Below are 21,942 nucleotides of genomic sequence, written 5' to 3'. Positions count from 1 at the left end.
GCAGGTTGTCTTTATTGGTGCTGCGCTGCACATTCTCAGAAGTATTTTGTGATATCATTGAGGCTGACATATGATAATCTACCCAGAAAAACTGCAGAAAAGATGACCTGGGATTGTCAACCCACTTTCTGTCACAGTGAATGAGCTGACTGATGGAAGCAGCTGGAAGACCTTGGCCACCACTGTGTGTGTCTACGTCTTGCTCAAGTTCCTGCAAGGTGGAGGGGCAGGTGAGTGCAGGGCTTTAAAGTGCGACCAATTTGGTCAATAATATTTTGCTTTGTGACTAGGTTTTGTTTTGGGAGCTCTGTACGAGCATGAAAAAATCTCCCAGATAATTGTTGTAATGATAAGACTTAGTTGTTTCCGAGTGCCTTAGAGAAACAAGCGAGAGCGGATTCGTTAGCGCCATTGTTGCACCATTACTACAGCAAAATCGGCTTGCTTCTAGCCTAACCAGGTCAAAAGATCTGGCCCATATTACCGCTGCAATATTTTACCTTCCTATAGCGGATAGCTGGGACCACATTTTACATTCATAAACCATGTTGTGGGCCGTTCTAAAACTACTCGCAAACCATTTGTTGACACTTTGTTCGGTCATGTTACTGCATTGGCTAGCTAGCTAACAACCTGGTAACTTGACCAGTATATCCAAACATTTGGGGGCACAGAAAGAAAGGAAAAGGGATCTCTTCTTCAGGAGATCAATGAATATAGCAATGAATGAATGAGAGATCTTGCATGTCATTATCACAAACCTGACTTTTTAAAGAGACAGTGTAAAATGTTTTATCTTATGCATCTCAAACAATATAGTGTAATTGCAGACCTTAATTCGGGGCGTTTCCTGATGTGGTCATTCCTTGATATCAGGAAGCATCCATTGGTGCCTGTCATTGGTCAATTCTGGTGTTATGCGATGGATGGTTTCTCAACACATGATTTGTTTACATAGCAGGTTAGGATAATTAGCGTGGCAGGTTAGGTGAATTAGCGTGGCAGGTTAGGTGAAATAACGTGGCAGGTTAGGTGAAATAGCGTGGCAGGTTGGGAGAAGGTTAGGAAAAGGGTTAGGCTACAATGCTACAGTTGTCAACAACTGTTATCCCCGACGTGAAAGAAAAGCCCACGGACCAATGGCGAGCATCAGTGGGTGTAACTTGATATCGAGAAACGCCTATATTAAAAAAACACCCCTAATTGCTGTCTGCAATTACACCCTTGTCTCTCAGTAGGAAAATTGTGCTTTTACACAATGTAGAAGCCTAATATTCCACAAATTACTGTAATTTCAATGACGTTTCAACGTATCAACGTTTTAGCTTTTATAATAAACTAATGTATTTGCAGTGTTACATATTAGTTTCTAAGGCACAACATGAGCTACTAAAGTAGCTATAATTCATAAAAGCCTAATATAGGCTATATATCAATCAATTAAAATATATATATATTTCCTGGTGCTCCTAAATTTAATGTGGTGCTCCTAACTTTTTAAAATTGCGAACACCAGTGCTACAAAATACCAACCAGTAAAAAATGTGTGTGTGTGTGTATATATATATATATATGTATGTGTATATATATATATGTGCAAATTAATTACTTAACAATCATACAATGTGATTTTCTGGATTTTTGTTTTAGATTACGTCTCTCACAGTTGAAGTGTACCTATGATAAAAATTACAGACCTCTACATGCTTTGTAAGTAGGAAAACCTGCAAAATCGGCAGTGTATCAAATACTTGTTCTCCCCACTGTATATGTATATATGTGTGTGTATATATATACAGTGGGGCAAAAAAGTATTTAGTCAGCCACCAATTGTGCAAGTTCTCCCACTTAAAAAGATGAGAGAGGCCTGTAATTTTCAGAGAGGCCTGTAAAAAATCCAGAAAATCACATTGTAGGATTTTTAATGAATTTATTTGCAAATTATGGTGGAAAATAAGTCTCTCATCTTTTTAAGTGGGAGAACTTGCACAATTGGTGGCTGACTAAATATATTTTTTTTTGCCGCTCTGGGTATATGTGTGTAGATATATATATATATATGTGGTGTGTGTGTGTGTGTGTGTGGGTGTGTGGTGTGTGTGTGTGTTGTGTGTGTGTGTGTGTGTGTGTGTGTGGTGGTGTGTGTATATATATGTGTATGTGTATATATATATATATAATATATATATATTATATATATATATATATATTAATTTAGAGCCCTGGTGAGTGGGAATTTCACCTCCATATTGTCTTTTCTGCTACACCCATTCATTCCTTGGACTCCTTGAGTACTGTTATTTTAGTTATCTCTTTGTTCCCTCGCTCTCTATATCTCCTCTCTCCTTCTCCCAACCCCACTCTTACCCACCACACCGCCTCTCTCTCTTCTTCTCTTTCCTGAACCTCACTCTCTCCCTAGGTGCGTCCGGCTTTGTCAGTAACCTGCGCTCCTTCCTGTGGATCCGCGTGCAGCAGTACACCAACCGGGTGGTGCAGGTGCGTCTGTTCGGCCACTTACACTCACTGTCTCTGCGCTGGCACCTGGGCCGACGCACCGGGGACGTCCTGCGTAGCATTGACCGCGGCACCTCCTCCATCAACAGCCTGCTCAGGTGGGTCTCCAAATAATAAATTGTGCGTGGTTTTCTGATCCACGCGTCTACATTTTTTTTAAGGTACTTGTGACCAACAGATGCATATCTGTATTCCCAGTCTTGGCCTATTGAATTTATTTCAAGTGACTGATTTTCCTTATGAACTGTAACTCAGTCAAATCTTTTAAATTGTTGCATGTTGCGTTTTCATATTTTTGTTCAGTGTATATACTGTACAGTGCCTTCAGAAAGTATTGACACTCGTTGACTTTTTTTTAAAACAAATTAATTAAAAATGAAAAGCTGAAATGTCTTGAGTCAATAAGTATTCAACGACTTTGTTATGGCAAACCTAAATAAGTTCAGGAGAAAAAATTATCTTAACAAAAACATTTTAAAAAGCAGACATTGAATATCCCTTTGAGCATGGTGAAGTTAGTAATTATACTTTGGATGTTGTATTAATACTCCAAGTCACTACAAAGATACAGGTGTCCTTCCTAACCCAGTTGCCGGAGAGGAAGGAAACCGCTCAGGGATTTCACCGTGAAATGAAGGAAGCCTGTACATTGTAAAAATATTCTAAAACATGCATGTTTGCAGTAAAGCACGAAAGTAAAACTGCAACAACAACAAAAATGGCAAGAAATTTACTTTATGTCCTGAATACAAAGCGTTATGTTTGAGGAAAATCCAAGACAACACATCACCTAGTGCCACTGCATCATGTTATGGGTATGCTTGTAATCGGAAAAGACTAGGGAGTTAAAAATGTTTTTAAATGGAATGGCGCTAAGCACAGGCAAAATCCCAGAGGAAAACATGGTTCTTTCTGCTTTCCACCAGACACTGGGAGATGAATTCCCCTTTCAGCAGGACAATAACCTAAAACACAAAGCCAAAATCTAAACTGGAGTTGCTTACCAAGACGACATTGAATGTTTCTGAGTGGCCTATTTGTAGGTTTTGTCATCATTCGGGCTTGAAGAATAATGCGCAAATTATTGTACAATCCAGGTGAACAAAGCTCTTAGAGACTTACCCAGAAAGACTCACAGATGTAATTGCTGCCACAGGGGATTCTAACATGTACATGTATTGACTCAGGGTGTGAATACTTATGTAAATAAGATTTCTGTATTTCATTTTCTGTAAATTTGCAAAAAAACTTTGGCACTTTGTCATTATGGGGTATTTTGTGTGCATTTTTAGATGGGTGAGAACAAAAAACATATTTAACCCATTTTGAATTCAAGCTGTAACGCATCAAAATGTGGAATAAGTCAAGGGGTATGAATACTTTCTGAATGCACTGTTATTTATATCTATAATTTTTTATTAAAAAATGTACATTTTTTTGGGAGCCGCGGCAACAATTTAGCAGTGGCGGCTCACTGCTGCTACATGAATATAGGGGAAACACTGGACATACATGATCTTGGTTTGATCTTGGTGTGATTACTTTATCCTCAAAGCTTAGAGAGACTGCTTCCTCAGGGGTTTACTCAATTGTCAAAAAGAACGATTAAACTGTTCTCCTATCCACCTTAAAATTGAGTCAACATTCCATTTCTTCCATCACTACCAACCAGTGTGATGTGACCCAACTTTGATCCCCCTGTAGTATGTCTCAGTTTTTTAGTGTCATCCTAACCTCTGGACGGTCTGTGTGTTAATTCAGAGGTAAACCTGGCCTCCCTCTCTTTCTCTCCACAGCTATATTGTATTCAGCATCTTCCCCACCATCGCAGATATCGTCATCTCCATCATCTACTTCATCACCTACTTCAACGCCTGGTTCGGACTCATCGTATTCGTCTGTATGTTCCTCTACCTCAGTGAGTACAAGGCCTCCTTTCCAGTGCTAATTTAGTTATTTCTATAAAGTAACAATCATCCGATCTGAGTCAAATATGTGAAATACTTTCAAATGACTTGACCTGCACCAATGGAATAGTCCCAAAAGTGTCAATTAAATCAACTCCAAGCTAAATCAATCATACCTACTTTAAATTATTTTACATATGCATTCGACTGTGGTCTGGTAATACCAATGTAATATTTTGTAATGGTCCATCAATATATCTCTTCAGCCCTTACCATCATCATCACGGAATGGAGGACCAAGTACAGGCGAGACATGAACACCCAGGACAACAACGCAAAGACCAGGGCGGTGGACTCCCTGCTCAACTTTGAGACGGTACCGAGATGGTCTCATTGACCTTTGACCTCAATAGTTGGATTGTGTTCATTAGGGCATGTAACAGATTTTTTTTTTTAACATTATTGAACGGAAAAAGTCCAGGTAGTCCCACCCAGTTTGTCTGTTTGATGCCAAATGGACACAATCCAGAACCCCCACCTGCCATGGTGGCACATTAAGATTCCCTCAAACATATTGCATTTTTGCAGCTTCAGATTTGCTTCATGGCTGCGATTGTAATGTTTTTCTAACAGGTGAAGTACTACAACGCAGAGAATTACGAGGTGAACCGTTTTGAGGACGCTATTGTGAAGTATCAGGTAATCCAGGCTATAGATGTAAAACTGAAGAGTTGAAAATATAGATATGTGTAAAGTTATACCAAAGTGTTTGCTTTGGTAATTTTTTTCATTTATATGACTTTATATGAGTTTTATTGACAAATGTCAATAATAAAAAAATAAGGTCAGCCGAAGCAAAAACCTGATAAAAATGAATTTATATGAATGCTGTAAGTTACAGAAATTGTTAATTGGGAAATGAATATCCAACTAGTCAGTGACAACTGTGTGGGGTTTGTGACAGCAACTATGTAAGCTTATTACAGTATTGTAGACACTTTGTCCTGGGATTTCCTATGATCTTCTATGTAGAAGAACCCCTTACCTTCTAACGACTTGTGTGGCCTGTGAGTGTTCGTGGGAGTCTCAGCTTTTCCTATACTGTATAGCTTTTAATAGTTTGTAGCTCAAATAAGAAAATGTTTTATAATAACACAAGATATAAGAGCGGAATCTGTATACAGAGTACATTTACAATGTTCAGGGATACTGGAGTATATGAGGTAGATATTCACATCTAGGCAGGGATTAGGAGGAAGTTACTGGTAGCAGGATAAATAATAATAATAATAGTTAACAGGATGGCAGAAGCATGTGGGTGGGTGGGTGTGCAAGAGTGTCAGTAAGTGTGACAGGGGGATGCCTTCAGAAAGTATTCATACCCCTTGACTTATTCCACATCTTGTTTTAACAGTCTGAATTCAAAATGGATTAAATATATTTTTCTCACCCATCTACACACAATACCCCATAATGAGTGAACATGTGTCTTGAGACATTTTTGCAAATGTATTTAAAGTGAAATACAGAAATATAACATTTATGTAAATATTTACACTCAGGAGTCAATACTTTGTAGGAGCACTTTTGGCAGTGATTACAGCTGAGAGTCTTTCTGGGTAGGTCTCTAAGAACTTTCCACACCTGGATTGTGCAACATTTGCTCATTTTTATTCTTATAAAAATTATTTTAGCTCAGTCAAATTGGTTGTTGATCATTGCTAGACAACCATTTTCAGGTCTTGCCTTAGATTTTAAAGTAGATTTAAGTCAAAACTGTAACTCAGCCACTCAGGAACATGTACTGTATTCTTGGTAAGCAACTTCAGTGTAGATTTGACTTTGTGTTTTAGGTTATTGTCCTGCTGAAAGATGAATTCATCTCCCCAGTGTCTGGTGGAAATCAGACTTAACCAGGTTTTCCTCAATGATTTTGCCTGTGCTTAGTTCCATTCTGTAAAAAAAAAAAAACAGAAAAAATCCCCAGTCCTTAATGATTACAAGCATACCCATAACATGATGCAGCCACCACTATGCTTGAAAATATGGAGAGTTACAGTACTAAGTTAATTGCTTTGATAACATTTCTTGCATTATTACTTTAGTGCCTTGTTGGAAACAGGATGCATGTTTTGGAATATTTGTATTCTGTACAGGCTTCCTTCTTTTCACTCTGTCAATTAGGTTAGTATTGTGGAGTAACTGCAATGTTGTCCATCCTCAGCTTTCTTCTATCATAGCCATGTAACTGTTTTAAAGTCACCATTGGCCTCATGGTGAAATCCCTGAGTGGTTTCCTTCCTCTCCGGCAACTGAGTTAGGAAGGATGCCTGTATTTTTTTTAGTGACTTGGTGTATTGATACACCATCCAAAGTGTAGCTCACCATGCTCAAAGGGATATTCAATGTTTGCGTTTTTTTTTTTTTTTATCTATCAATCTCCCTGGTCATTGTGGTTGAATCTGTGTTTGAAGTTCACTGCTTGACTGAGGGACCTTAAAATGATCTGTATGTGTGGGGTACAGAGATGAGGTAGTCGTTCAAAAATCACGTTAAACACTTATTGCACACATAGAGGGTCCGCGCAACTAATGTGACTTTTGAAGCACATTTTTACTCCTTAACTTATTTAGACTTGCCATTACAAAGGGGTTAAATTCTTTTTGAATGCAAGTAATTTCAACTATTCATTTTTAAATCATTTTTTTAAATTGTAAAAATTTTATTCCACATTATGGGGTATTGTATTCTGTACAGGCTTCCTTCTTTTCACTCTGTCAATTAGGTTAGTATTGTGGAGTAACTGCAATGTTGTCCATCCTCAGCTTTCTTCTATCATAGCCATGTAACTGTTTTAAAGTCACCATTGGCCTCATGGTGAAATCCCTGAGTGGTGTGTGTGTAGGTCAGTGACAAAAAAAATCGAAATTTAATCCATTTTAAATTCAGGCTGTAACACAACAAAAAAGCTATATTACGTGTAAACAGGGCTAAAAAGTGACTGGTAGCAGAAATATTTAAATAGTTATGGACAAATACTAATGATAATATATACATGTAAACAGGCGTAACAGTGACCAGTAGCAGGATAAATATGAAATGTGTTTGACCACCTCAGAAGCATAGTTAAATAGAGCTTTCCATCATTAATTATGTTTTAGGATTTTAGAACTGCAACCAGCAGACATTTCTTTAGCTTTTGTATCTCTATTTTCCTGGTTCTAGGTCTGTTCAGCAGTGCAAACAGACAGCACAAACAGATCTGGGACCAGACTATAACTCTTTTGATTGCAATGTTGCATTTATGGCCTTTGTCTGTCTGTTCCCTCCCGTCCTAGATCTCAGAATGGAAGACACAAGCCTCTCTGGCCTTCCTGAACCAGACACAGAACCTGATCATCGGTTCAGGCCTACTGGCCGGGTCACTGCTCTGTGCCTACTTTGTCCAGGAGGGCAAGTTTAAGGTACTGAGCTCGGAGCCCTTACTAGCTTAAAGGGAAAGTTGAGTATTTTATAAATTAATGTTAGATGGTTCCTCACCGTGACAATAATCTATGAGCCAGGACTGTAATCTATAATCCATGTTTGGTTTTTGTTAAATAACCACTTTCAGGGTGAGAAACAATTGAACATGAAGTTGTGAAATACTGGAGTTCCCCGTTAAAGGCCTAGATACTCATTCTACTACCCTTTTCACACTATCGAGCCGACCGAAAACAAACTGCCCTGGCTCTTTTCACATTGTCCTTATCGGCACGGTTCCAGCAACTATGGTAAATGTCTGGATGTGTAACCTGACCAGTGCAGCTTGGTTTGGCTCAGAAGTGTGAAAAGCCCTGTTGACCCACCTCAAACTCTCTCCACTCATCCACTTTTCTCTCCTCTATGCTAGGGCTATGTTGTTTTCGACTCTGTCCTACATTAGATTAGAAAGCGTTATTGTACTCTAATTAGGAAATTATTTGTAACTTGCCTAGCCGACAAAAGCAATCAATACAAATGCAAAACAGACTACTGTATGTATGTTTTCATGCATGTTTGAACATGTGCTAAAAAACTTCCCTTTGACACAGTGTTGTGGTATTACATGTTTTTCTCAGTAATACATGTGGTGTATGAAGTATACATTCAAGTCAGCTGCTGTGAACTTTAGCCTGGTTAAACCAAACTGAACGAAGTGAAACAATAGTGAGCCAAGTGTTCAGTCTGGTTTAACCAGGCTAATGCACTCTATCTCCAGGTTGGAGACTTTGTCCTCTTCGGCACCTACATCATCCAGCTCTACACCCCTCTCAACTGGTTTGGAACCTACTACAGGTGAGAGGTGTTATGGGCTGGGTTTCAATTCTACTTTGTGTCATCCTTCCCTAGTTTATTTTATGTCTATCACTTATAGCTAAATGGACTGGATAGGTTTCCACCATATTGCTTCCACATGTCTTACTAGATCAAGAAAGACACAAGCAAATGAAGCTATACTATTGACACAGATCTATGAAAGGCGTTGTTTATAGCAGCATGTACTACAGTACCCATAATGCACAACAGGTGATCTTTATCTTTATAATACATACGTCCTCATCCTCCACAGAATGATCCAGAGCTCCTTTATCGACATGGAGAGCATGTTTAAGCTTTTTACAGAGGAAGAGGAGGTAATTGTGAAATTGGTTATCAATGACCAGCTTTTTGGTGTATATGGGAGATTCTCAATTGGAAAAGCCTGTCCTCTCCTCCACTCCTCCGCCCTCTGTGACCGGAAACCGATAAGTGATCGAGAAGTGCCAATTCGTAAGTAGGTAGTCTTCTCCCATCCTCGATTACCTACTTCGACAGAGAATGTACAATAGTGTCTTCGTGGCAGGTAGCAAGGAAGTGTTTTAAAATCCCTTTAAAGTTTGCTTTCTTGGGGGAGAAAAGCATGTACACATTTAAAAACAATACATTACTTATCCTTTTATCTATAAAATGTCTTGCACCACTATAATATTTAGTTTTTTATCACTTTACACATTTATTTTTCTGTACGCATCATTTTCCTGATGATGCGTGAGTGGAGAAAGAGAGTCTCATTTCATGAAAAGCTTATTTGTTTCCATGTTCCTTCTCCTCGCCACCTCTTTGATTACTTTCAACGTTTTTCAAATGAGGCGAGGATAGAAGAGAGGAGGCAGGAGGCAAGCAAAACCAATCGAGATCAGAATCTGATCTTTGCATTTCATTATGGGAAATGTATTTTTTATGTGCTTTATCTTGATTTCTCTTCAGGTGAAGGATGCGGTGAACGCAGGGAACCTTCTCTATAAACTGGGAAAAGTGGAGTTTGAGAATGTGTACTTTAACTACACTGACGGGTAAGTCCTAAGATTTAAAAAATGTATATTCAGGTCTCGTTTGGACTGATGTGTAGGCTATACACAGAGACTGATTCAGAAACAGTTTGATGAATAATCATAGTTGTGATAGTACCAGCGTTCTCCTTTGAACGGGGACGTAGGTCTGGGTGCCTTGTAAGGATCCGACGGCGAGTGGGTAATCTACCTTTACAATCGGCCCTATTAGCCAACAATCAATCATTGGATAATAAAATAGACAAACTACGAGCACGTACCAATGGGACATTAAAAACTGTAATATCGGCCTCCCGGGTGGCGCAGTGGTCTAAGGCACTGCATCGCAGTGCTAGCTGTGCCACCAGAGACTCTGGGTTCGAGCCCAGGCCCTTTTGCATCCGGCCACGACCGGGAGGACCATGGGGCGACGCACAATTGGCCTAGCGTCGTCCGGGTTAGGGAGGGTTTGGCCGGTAGGGATATCCTTGTCTCATCGCGCACTAGCGACACATGTGGCGGGCCAGGCACAGCGCGCGCTGACCAGGTCGCTAGGTGTACGGTGTTTCCTCCGACACATAGATGCGGCCAGCTTCCGGGTTGGATGCGCACTGTGTTAAGAAGCAATGCGGCTTGGTTGGGTTGTGTTTAGGAGGAAGCATGGCTCTCGACCTTCGTCTCTTCCGAGTCCGTACGGGAGTTGTAGCGATGAGACAAGACAGTAACAATTGGATACTGCGAAATTGGGGAGAAAAAGGGGAGAAAAAAAATAAAACTGTAATATCTTATGTTTCCCGGAGTCATGGCTGAACGATGACATGAATAACATACAGCTGGCGGGTTTTACGCTTTTTCGGCAGAATAGATCAGCCGCCTCTGGTAAGACAAGGGGTGGCGGTCTATGTATATTTTTAAACAACAGCTGGTGCATGAAATCTAAGGAAGTCTCAAGGTTTGGCTCTCCTGAGGTAGAGTATCTCATGATAAGCTGTTGACCACATTATTTACCAAGAGAGTTTATCTATATTTTCTTAATGTCTATTTACCACCACAAACCGATGCTGGCACCAAGACCGCACTCAACGAGCTGTATAAGGCCATAAGCAAACAGGAAAATACTCATCCAGAGGTGGCGCTCCTAGTGGCCGGGGACTTACTTAAATCCGTTTTACCTCATTTCTACCAGCATGTTAAATGTGCAACCAGAGGGTTTTTCCCTCTGATCACCTTTACTCCACACACAGAGACGCGTACAAAGCTCTCCCTCGCCCTCCATTTTGCAAATCTGACCATAATTATATCCTCCTGATTCCTGCTGACAAGCATAAACTAAAGCACCAGTGACTCGGTCAATAAAAAGTGGTCAGATGAAGCAGATGCTAAGCTACAGGACTGTTTTGCTAGCACAGACTGGAATATGTTACGGGATTCTTCCGATGGCATTGAGGAATATACCACATCAGTCACTGGCTTCATCAATAAGTGCATTGATGATGTCGTCCCCACAGTGACTGTACGTACATACCTCAACCAGAAGCCATGGATTACATCTAAAGGGTAGAGCTGCCGCTTTCAAGGAGCGGGACTCTAACCCGGAAGCTATTGTTGCCTTATAAGAAATCCAGTTATGCCCTCCGACGAACCATCAAACAGGCAAAGCGTCAATACAGGACTAAGATTGAATCGTACGCTGGTTACGACGCTCGTTGGATGTGGCAGGGCTTGCAAACTATTACAGACTACAAAGGGGAGCACAGCCACGAGCTGCCCAGTGACACAAGCCTACCAGACGAGCTAAATAACTTCTATGCTCGCTTCGAGGCAAGTAAAACTGAAACAAGCATGAGCGCATCAGCTGTTCCGGACGACTGTGATCACGCTCTCCGTAGCCAATGTGAGTAAGACCTTTAAAGAGGTCAACATTCACAAGGCCGCAGGGCCAAAACAGATTACCAGGACGTGTACTCCAAGCATGGCTGACCAACTGGCTAGTGTCTTCACTGACATTTTCGACCTGTCCCTGACTGAGTCTGTAATACCAACATGTTTCAAGCAGACCACCATAGTGCCTGTGCCCAAGAACACTAAGGTAACCTGCCTAAATGACTACCAACCCGTAGCACTCACGTCCGTAGCCATGAAGTGCTTTGAAAGGTTGGTAATGGCTCACATCAACACCATTATCCCAGAAACTCTAGACCCACTCCAATTTGCATACCGCCCAAACAGATCCACAGATGATGCAATCTCTATTGCACTCCACACTTCCCACCTGGACAAAAGGAACACCTATGTGAGAATGCTATTCATTGACTACAGCTCAGCGTTCAACACCATAGTGCCCTCAAAGCTCATCACTAAGCTAAGGACCCTGGGACTAAACACCTCCCTCTGCAACTGGATCCTGGACTTCCTGACGGGCTGCCCCAGGTGGTAAGGGTAGGTAACAACACATCCGCCACACGGATCCTCAATACGGGGTCCCCTTAAGGGTTCGTGCTCAGTCCCCTCCTGTACTCCCTGTTCACTCATGACTGCATGGCCAGGCACGACTTCAACACCGTCATTAAGTTTGCCAATGACACAACAGTGGTAGGCTTGATCACCGATAACAATGAGACAGCCTATAGGGAGGAGGTCAGAGACCTGGCTGTGTGGTGTCAGGACAACAACCTCTCCCTCATCGTGTTCAAGACAAAAGGAGATGATTGTGGACTACAGGAAAAGGAGGACTGAGCACGCCCCCATTCTCATCGACGGGGCTGTAGTGGAGCAGGTTGAGAGCTTCAAGTTCCTTGGTGTTCACATCACCAACAAACTATCATGGTCCAAACACACCAAGACAGTTGTGAAGAGGGCATGACAAAGCCTATTCCCCCTCAGGAGACTGAAAAGATTTGGCATGGGTCCTCAGATCCTCAAAGTTCTACAGCTGCACCATGGAGAGCATCCTGACTGGTTGCATCACCGCCTGGTATGGCAACTGCTCGGCCTCCAACCGCAAGGCGCTACAGAAGGTAGTGCGTACGACCCAGTACATATCGGACCTCTATACCAGGCGGTGTCAGAGGAAGGCTCCAGCCATCTATTTAATTCTACCTACATGTACATATTACCTCAAATAACCGGTGTCCCCGCACATTGACTCTGTACCAGTACCCCTTTTATATAGCCTCGCTATTGTTATTTTACTGCTGCTGTTTAATTATTTGTTACTTTTATTTTTTACTTATCTATTTTTTTACTTAACCAACAGTGCAGTTTTAAGAAAAATAAGTGTTAAGGGCTTGTAAGTAAGCATGTGACAAATAACATTTGATTTGATTAAATATATATATTGTGCTTCTGTGTGTTTTTTTAAAGGAAGGAGATCCTTAAGGATGTATCATTTACTGTGCAGCCAGGTCAGACTGTTGCATTGGTAAGATTAGATTCCAAGCTTCCGAGCATTACCCAGATATTACGCACCCTTGAGCAGTGTTTGATTTCTCTCTATCAGTCATGTGATGGTTTGTGTCTGGACCATGTGTAGTACAGATGTTTCTTTGCTTCTCAACAGTTTGTGTGTTTGTTGACATCCCTAGGTTGGCCAGTCAGGGTGTGGTAAGAGCACCATCCTTCGCCTGCTCTTCCGTTTCTATGACGTCCAGGGAGGATGCATCCGCATCGATGGCCAGGACATCTCTAAGGTGAGTAATTTGCCCAGTTGCAAGAAAATAGTTCCCAGACAAACTGTCTTGTTAGCACATGCTGTATATAACATTAGGTTTGTTACAAATTGGTGGTGTACTATTTCAGTTATACAGTATTGTTAATATGATTCACCTGGGTCGTGTTCATTAGGCACCAAATTAAGAAAAAACTATTATTATCTGGATGTTTGAAAATGTTTTTTCATTGCGTGACCTAATGAACGTGACCTTGTATTAATATAGTGTATTCTGAGTCTCTTGATATCTGGGTGCAGGTGAAGCAGGTGTCTCTGCGTGCCCACATCGGCGTGGTGCCCCAGGACACGGTCCTCTTCAACGATAACATCCGCAACAATATCCGCTACGGACGCATCTCTGCCAGCGACCACGAAGTGGAGGAGGCGGCTATCGCCGCGGACATTCACGAGAAGATCCAGACGTTCCCAGAAGGTACGGAAATACCACGGTCTCTTTTGATGGTTTCCCGGACACCGATTTAAGCCTTGTCCAAGACTAAAAAACGATTTCAATGGAGATTCTCTGTTGAGTCCAGGACTAGGCTTATTCTGTGCCTGGAAACCAGAGCTGTATGTTGTCATTATATTTATGTTTGTAGTTAACCTGAAAGTGGCTTATGGGTTTCAATATTGTTGTTTTAAGGGTTTGTATAGGTGTTTTGTATTTACCAACCACATTTGCCGAAGCATTTTGACAGTTTGACAGAGTTCACACAGTAGCTGCCAGGTGCATTGTTACTGTATGAGGTGAGTGACGTTTGTGTCTGTGTTGTCTCTGTCTGTCCCCCTACCCAGGATACGACACCCAGGTGGGCGAGAGGGGTCTGAAACTGAGCGGGGGGGAGAAGCAGAGGGTGGCTATTGCCCGCACCATCCTCAAGGCCCCTCAGATCATCCTGCTGGATGAGGTAAACTTTCAGGAAGGTCCAACAGGAGGCTCAATGACCCTGTTCAAATAGGTATAGGGTGAAGATGCCCCGAGACAATGATCTTGGGTCAGTTGCATTTTATTCTTATTTTTTTGTAAGTTTAGGATTGGGGAGGGGAAGCTGGTCCTAGATCTTTACCTAGGTGAAACTTCACCCCGGAGCGTTCAAATACTTAAAAAACACACACTTCCTCCCTCCTCTCCTTGAAGTTATCGCTGAGCTTACACAAATTGATAGGTGAACATAGGGTTGCAAAGGGTAATAAACTTTCTGGTAAATTTCTGGAATTTTTCCATATATTTTCCATGGGAATTTTGCTTAAATTAATTTTAAAAAGTTAGCTTATAACAGTGAACCTTTTTTGTGGGATACACATAAGGCAATTCTAGGTATTGTGGCATATTTTGGTTAAATTATCCCCAATTCAATGGAATTGCAACCCTCTGCATGCACAGTGCATTCTTCCATCACATGTACAGCTGATTCTCAAGATCTTGCACACTAATGAGATGCTATTCAGTCCACACTACTACACTGTCCAAATCAAGGACTACATGCTTTCTGGTATGTTTTGATTACAATACTGGGTGGGGTGAATATATTTTATATGACATAAATGGTTTTTTGTTAACTAGTAAATAGTAGCCTACAGCAAAGTGTGTTTAAATCATTTCTAACTTAACAATTTCTGCTAGTTAGTTTTTGCTTGAGCCTGCTATCTGAGGAGTGTTAATTCACCTGTTCCCAAACATGTTTCATTTTAAAACCATTTATCTTACACAGGAATTGTTTAATCTAACTGCTTAACTATTTATCTGTACATGGAATTTTATTTTTTATTTTTTTTACTCATTTTTTCTAGTCTTTACAGGAAAATGCCACGGGCACTATCTGATGTGTGGAGACATTTCACTGCAGCGAATGTAGAAGGAAAAGCTGTGTACATTTGCAAATACTGTGCCAAATCATATGTGAAGAATGCAACAAAGATGCAGAATCATCTGGCCAAGTGCATAAAGTTCCCTCAGCGCTCACAACAAGCAACCTCTGACAAAAGTTCCTCGACTTATATTTGAGTTGAAAATGATGAATCAGACACCTTATCGATAGCAACAACTCGTGGTCCTCCTGGAATCAGAGGTTTACGTAGTCAGAGAAATGCTGATGAATGTCTAGCTCGAGCTGTGTATGCAACTGGTTCACCTCTGATGCTTACAGGCAATGTGTATTGGAAGAGATTTCTGAATATCCTTCGCCCAGCGTACACCCCTCCAACCAGACATGCTTTATCTACTCATTTTCTGGATGCAGAGTTTAACAGAGTTCAAGTGAAGGTCAAGCAAATCATAGAGAAAGCAGACTGTATTGCAATCATCTCTGATGGGTGGTCGAATGTTCATGGGCAAGGAATAATTAACTACATCATCTCCACCCCTTAACCAGTAATCTACAAGAGCACAGACACAAGGGACAACAGACACACCGGTCTCTACATTGCAGATGAGCTGAAGGCAGTCATCAATGACCTTGGACCACAGAAGGTATTTGCACTGGTGACAGACAATGCTGCGAAACATGAAGGCTGCTTGGTCTAAAGTGGAGGAGTCCTACCCTCACATCACACCCATTGGCTGTGCTGGTCATGTATTGGATTTGCTCCTCAAGGACATCATGGCACTGAAAACAATGGATACACTCTACAAGAGAGCCAATGAAATGGTTAGGTATGTAAAGGGTCATCAAGTTATAGCAGCAATCTACCTCACCAAGCAAAGTGAGAAGAATAAGAGCACCACATTGAAGCTGCCCAGCAACACCCATTGGGGTGGTGTTGTCATCATGTTTGACAGTCTCCTGGAGAGGAAGGAGTCTCTCCAAGAAATGGCCATATCACAGTCTGCCGATATGGACAGCCCCGTCGAGAGGATCCTCCTAGATTATGTATTTTGGGAGAGAGGGGTAAGCAGCCTGAAAATCCTGTAACCTATAGCAGTAGCCATTGCACGGATTGAGGGAGACAATGCCATCCTGTCTGATGTTCAGACTCTGCTTGCAGATGTAAGAGAAGAAATACGTACTGCCCTGCCCACTTCACTGTTGCTCCAAGCAGAGGAAACTGCAGTTCTGAAATACACTGCTCAAAAAAATAAAGGGAACACTTAAACAACACAATGTAACTCCAAGTCAATCACACTTCTGTGAAATCAAACTGTCCACTAGGAAAGCAACACTGATTGACAATACATTTCACATGCTGTTGTGCAAATGGAATAGACAACAGGTGGAAATTATAGGCAATTAGCAAGACACCCCCAATAAAGGAGTGGTTCTGCAGGTGGTGACCACAGACCACTTCTCAGTTCCTATGCTTCCTGGCTGATGTTTTGGTCACTTTTGAATGCTGGCGGTGCTTTCACTCTAGTGGTAGCATGAGACGGAGTCTACAACCCACACAAGTGGCTCAGGTAGTGCAGCTCATCCAGGATGGCACATCAATGCAAGCTGTGGCAAGAAGGTTTGCTGTGTCTGTCAGCGTAGTGTCCAGAGCATGGAGGCGCTACCAGGAGACAGGCCAGTACATCAGGAGACGTGGAGGAGGCCGTAGGAGGGCAACAACCCAGCAGCAGGACCGCTACCTCCGCCTTTGAGCAGGAGGAGCACTGCCAGAGCCCTGCAAAATGACCTCCAGCAGGCCACAAATGTGCATGTGTCTGCTCAAACGGTCAGAAACAGACTCCATGAGGGTGGTATGAGGGATTGATTGGCAAATTCGCCACTGGCGCCCTGTGCTCTTCACAGATGAAAGCAGGTTCACACTGAGCACGTGACAGACGAGACAGAGTCTGGAGACGCCGTGGAGACGTTCTGCGGCCTGCAACATCCTTCAGCATGACCGGTTTGGCGGTGGGTCAGTCATGGTGTGGGGTGGCATTTCTTTGGGGGGCCGCACAGCCCTCCATGTGCTCGCCAGAGGTAGCCTGACTGCCATTAGGTACCGAGATGAGATCCTCAGACCCCTTGTGAGACCATATGCTGGTGCGGTTGGCCCTGGGTTCCTCCTAATGCAAGACAATGCTAGACCTCATGTGGCTGGAGTGTGTCAGCAGTTCCTGCAAGAGGAAGGCATTGATGCTAATGACTGGCCGCCCGTTCCCCAGACCTGAATCCAATTGAGCACATCTGGGACATCATGTCTCGCTCCATCCACCAACGCCACGTTGCACCACAGACTGTCCAGGAGTTGACGGATGCTTTAGTCCAGGTCTGGGAGGAGATGCCTCAGGAGACCATCCGCCACCTCATCAGGAGCATGCCCAGACGTTGTAGGGAGGTCATACAGACCTCCCTACAACTCCGAGCTGGTCATCTCCGGCGCGGCCCACGCTTGGATTGCGTCCTACCTGACAGGTCGCTCCTACCAGGTGGCGTGGCGAGAATCTGTCTCCGCACCACGTGCTCTCACCACTGGTGTCCCCCAGGGCTCTGTTCTAGGCCCTCTCCTATTCTCGCTATACACCAAGTCACTTGGCTCTGTCATATCCTCACATGGTCTCTCCTATCATTGCTATGCAGACGACACACAATTAATCTTCTCCTTTCCCCCCTCTGATAACCAGGTGGTGAATCGCATCTCTGCATGTCTGGCAGACATATCAGTGTGGATGACGGATCACCACCTCAAGCTGAACCTCGGCAAGACGGAGCTGCTCTTCCTCCCGGGGAAGGACTGCCCGTTCCATGATCTCGCCATCACGGTTGACAACTCCATTGTGTCCTCCTCCAGAGCGCTAAGAACCTTGGCGTGATCCTGGACAACACCCTGTCGTTCTCAACTAACATCAAGGCGGTGACCCGTTCCTGTAGGTTCATGCTCTACAACATTCGCAGAGTACGACCCTGCCTCACGCAGGAAGCGCGCAGGTCCTAATCCAGGCACTTGTCATCTCCCGTCTGGATTACTGCAACTCGCTGTTGGCTGGGCTCCCTGCTGTGCCATTAAACCCCTACAACTCATCCAGAACGCCGCAGCCCGTCTGGTGTTCAACTTTCCCAAGTTCTCACGTCACCCCGCTCCTCCGCTCTCTCCACTGGCTTCCAGTTGAAGCTCGCATCCGCTACAAGACCATGGTGCTTGCCTACGGAGCTGTGAGGGGAACTGCACCTCCGTACCTTCAGGCTCTGATCAGGCCCTACACCCAAACAAGGGACTGCGTTCATCCACCTCTGCCTGCTCGCCTCCCTACCTCTGAGGAAGTACAGTTCCCGCTCAGCCCAGTCAAAACTGTTCGCTGCTCTGGCACCCCAATGGTGGAACAAACTCCCTCACGACGCCAGGTCAGCGGAGTCAATCACCACCTTCCGGAGACACCTGAAACCCCACCTCTTTAAGGAATACCTAGGATAGGATAAAGTAATCCTTCTAATCCCCCCCCTTAAAAGAGTTAGATGCACTATTGTAAAGTGGTTGTTCCACTGGATATCATAAGGTGAATGCACCAATTTGTAAGTCGCTCTGGATAAGAGCGTCTGCTAAATGACTTAAATGTAAATGTAAATACAGGCACGTGGAGGCCACACACACTACTGAGCCTCATTTTGACTTGTTTTAAAGACATTACATCAAAGTTGGATCAGCCTGTAGTTGTGGGTTTTCCACTTTAATTTTGAGTGTGACTCCAAATCCAGACCTCCATGGGTTGATAAATTTGATTTCCATTGATAATTTTTGTGTGATTTTGTTGTCAGCACATTCAACTATGTAAAGAAAAAAGTATTTAATAAGAATATTTCATTCATTCAGATCTAGGATGTGTTATTTTAGTGTTCCCTTAATTTTTTTGAGCAGTGTATATCAAAAAGCGTGAAGACTTCTGCCTGAAGCCCATACACGCCGCAGCGTACATGTTGGACCCCAAGTATGTTGGCAAGAGCATCCTGTCTGGCGCAGAGATCAACAAGGCTTATGGTGTCATCACTACCGTGTCTCGCTACCTTGGCCTGGATGAGGGCAAGGTTCTTGGCAATCTGGCGAGTACACTTCCAAGCAAGAGCTTTGGGGTGGAGATGCAATATGCCAGTCGTGCCAACATATCTCATCAGCCACCTGGTGGAAGGGACTTTGTGGATCTTGGGCTCTTTCCCCTGTTGCCTCCATCATCCTCCAAATCCCACCATCATCAGCCGCCTCAGAGCGCAACTGGTCTTTGTTTGGGAACACACACCAAAGCACGCAACAGGCTGACCAATACAAGGGTTGAAAAATTTGTGTCCATCCGGGCAAATTTGAGGCTTTTTGAGCCTGACAACGAGCCATCCTCAATGAGTTTGGAAAGTGACAGTGAAGATGAGGCCTCAGAGTCTGATGTTCAAGAGGTGGACATTGAGGAGGTCCAGCGAGAAGACGTGGAAGCCTGAGAGGAAGACAACCAAAGCTTTCGTTTCTAGACTATCATTTTACAGAAGTACAGTTGAAGTCGAAAGTTTACATACACTTAGGTTGGAGTCATTAAAACTCGTTTTTCAACCACTCCACAAATTTCTTGTTAACAAACTATAGTTTTGGAAAGTCGGTTAGGACATCTACTTTGTGCATGACACAAGTAATTTATCCAACAATTGTTTACAGACAGATTATTTCACTTATAACTCACTGTATCACAATTCCAGTGGGTCAGAAGTTTACATACACTACGTTGACTGTAGCTTTAAACGTCTTGGAACATTCCAGAAAATGATGTCATGGCTTTAGAAGCTTCTGATAGGCTAATTGACATAATTTCAGTCAATTTGAGGTGTACCTGTGGATGTATTTTAAGGCCTACCTTCAAACTCAGTGCCTTTTTGCTTGACATCATGGGAAAATATAAAGAAATCAGCCAAGACCTCAGAAAAATAAATGTAGATCTCCACAAGTCTGGTTCATCCTTGGGAGAAATTTCCACACGCCTGAAGGTACCACGTTCATTTGTACACAAGTATAAACACCATAGGACCACGCAGCCATCATACCGCTCAGGAAGGAGACGCGTTCAATCTCCTAGAGATTAATGTACTTTCGTGCGAAAAGTGCAAATGAATCCCAGAACAACAGCAAATGACCTTGTGAAGATGCTGGAGGAAACAGGTACAAAAGTATCTATATCCACAGTAAAACGAGTCCTATATCGACATAACCTGAAAAGCCGCTCAGCAAGGAAGAAGCCACTGCTCCAAAACCGCCATAAAAAAGCCAGACTACGGTTTGCAACTTTACATGGGGACAAAGATTGTACTTTTTGGAGAAATATCCTCTGGTCTGATGAAACAAAAATAGAACTGTTTGGCCATAATGACCATTGTTATCTTTTATTATTCGGTGAAATCATCCCATGTGAAGAGAACTCATTTAATTAAAGTTCAATTCTTAACTAAATTGTATTTTTTATTTCTATTGGAAGGATTTAATCATTTGCAATTATGTCTACTTATGACAAGGTAAAAGGTTTCTGTTTCTGTCTCCAAATGATATGGTAAATATATCAAATTCAAAAAACATCTACATTTAAATAGTATTAATATTACTTTGCAAATATTTGTGATAATTCCCATATTTTCCCACGGAAAGTTTCCACCTCTGAATATTCCCCAAAATGTGCAACCCTAGGTGAACGCATTGGCTCTATCACTTAGCTTTCACCAGTCCAGCCATGTCAGATCAGATATTTCTTCAAGAACGAGAAGCAAACAAACATGCATTCTGAACATATTTGAAGAGGGACAATGTTTGCCCCCACACCCTTTCGTATTGTGTTACAGTGGATTAATACGAGTTCACTGAACTTGAATATGCTACTTATCTCATAAAGTTTCCCCCCTGCACAGGCCACATCTGCTCTAGACACACAGACGGAGCGCAACATTCAGGCGTCGCTCACCAAAGTGTGCTCCAATCGGACCACCATCGTCGTGGCTCACAGGTAAGGGACGGGTCTCCGTTGGAACAAAATGCATGTATAGAGGGAACCCATACAGTGTGATCAGTGGAGGCTGCTGGGGGAGGGCGGCTCACAATAATGGCTAGAACGGAGCGAATGGAATGGCATCATGATGTATTGGATACCGTTCCACTCCAGCCATTACCACGAGCCTGTCCTCCTCAATTAAGGTGCCAACAACATCCTGTGGTTAGGACACACACATTTCTCCCCTCTAATGCTGAGTTTGTATGGTTTGGATTTGTCCTGGTCAGATTGTGAATTGTCTGTCTTCAGGTTGTCGACCATCATCGGTGCCGACCAGATTCTTGTTCTAAGTGACGGTCAGATAGCAGAGCGAGGACGGTGAGTGAATGGTTGAAAGAGTGTTTATTCTATTGCTGCACACTCCACAAGCCTATTCCAATCAAGATATTGTTTTATGCTCTTCAAGAAACAAACATCTAAAGAATGTATGTAAATGCCAAGAATGGGACAGGCCAATGTTGGATGCTTCTCACACTATAGTCCTATTCTCAACACCATATAGTGCCCATGTGGGAACATCTTGACATTGTACTTGATGATGGTAATGGT

General features: G+C 42.8%; 1 protein-coding gene across 1 annotated transcript in view; it reads left to right on the top strand.

Moving 5' to 3' along the window:
* Positions 1 to 21,942, top strand: part of LOC111971019 (ATP-binding cassette sub-family B member 6-like) — a 30,440-nt gene that overhangs the window by 6,188 nt on the left and 2,310 nt on the right. The window contains exons 5-19 of the mRNA XM_023997817.1: positions 138 to 230; positions 2,423 to 2,615; positions 4,314 to 4,435; positions 4,691 to 4,800; positions 5,058 to 5,123; positions 7,763 to 7,888; positions 8,665 to 8,741; positions 9,016 to 9,079; positions 9,693 to 9,778; positions 13,118 to 13,175; positions 13,339 to 13,443; positions 13,722 to 13,896; positions 14,259 to 14,371; positions 21,254 to 21,348; positions 21,643 to 21,711. Coding sequence (XP_023853585.1) covers positions 138 to 230; positions 2,423 to 2,615; positions 4,314 to 4,435; positions 4,691 to 4,800; positions 5,058 to 5,123; positions 7,763 to 7,888; positions 8,665 to 8,741; positions 9,016 to 9,079; positions 9,693 to 9,778; positions 13,118 to 13,175; positions 13,339 to 13,443; positions 13,722 to 13,896; positions 14,259 to 14,371; positions 21,254 to 21,348; positions 21,643 to 21,711 — 1,552 coding nt within the window. The remainder of the gene's footprint in view (positions 1 to 137; positions 231 to 2,422; positions 2,616 to 4,313; positions 4,436 to 4,690; positions 4,801 to 5,057; positions 5,124 to 7,762; positions 7,889 to 8,664; positions 8,742 to 9,015; positions 9,080 to 9,692; positions 9,779 to 13,117; positions 13,176 to 13,338; positions 13,444 to 13,721; positions 13,897 to 14,258; positions 14,372 to 21,253; positions 21,349 to 21,642; positions 21,712 to 21,942) is intronic.

This window comes from Salvelinus sp. IW2-2015, linkage group LG12 (assembly GCF_002910315.2).
Source record: "Salvelinus sp. IW2-2015 linkage group LG12, ASM291031v2, whole genome shotgun sequence".
NCBI classification, from domain to species: Eukaryota; Metazoa; Chordata; class Actinopteri; order Salmoniformes; family Salmonidae; genus Salvelinus; species Salvelinus sp. IW2-2015.
Note: the sequence above shows the minus strand (reverse complement) of the source record. Positions and strands in the feature narration are given on the sequence as shown.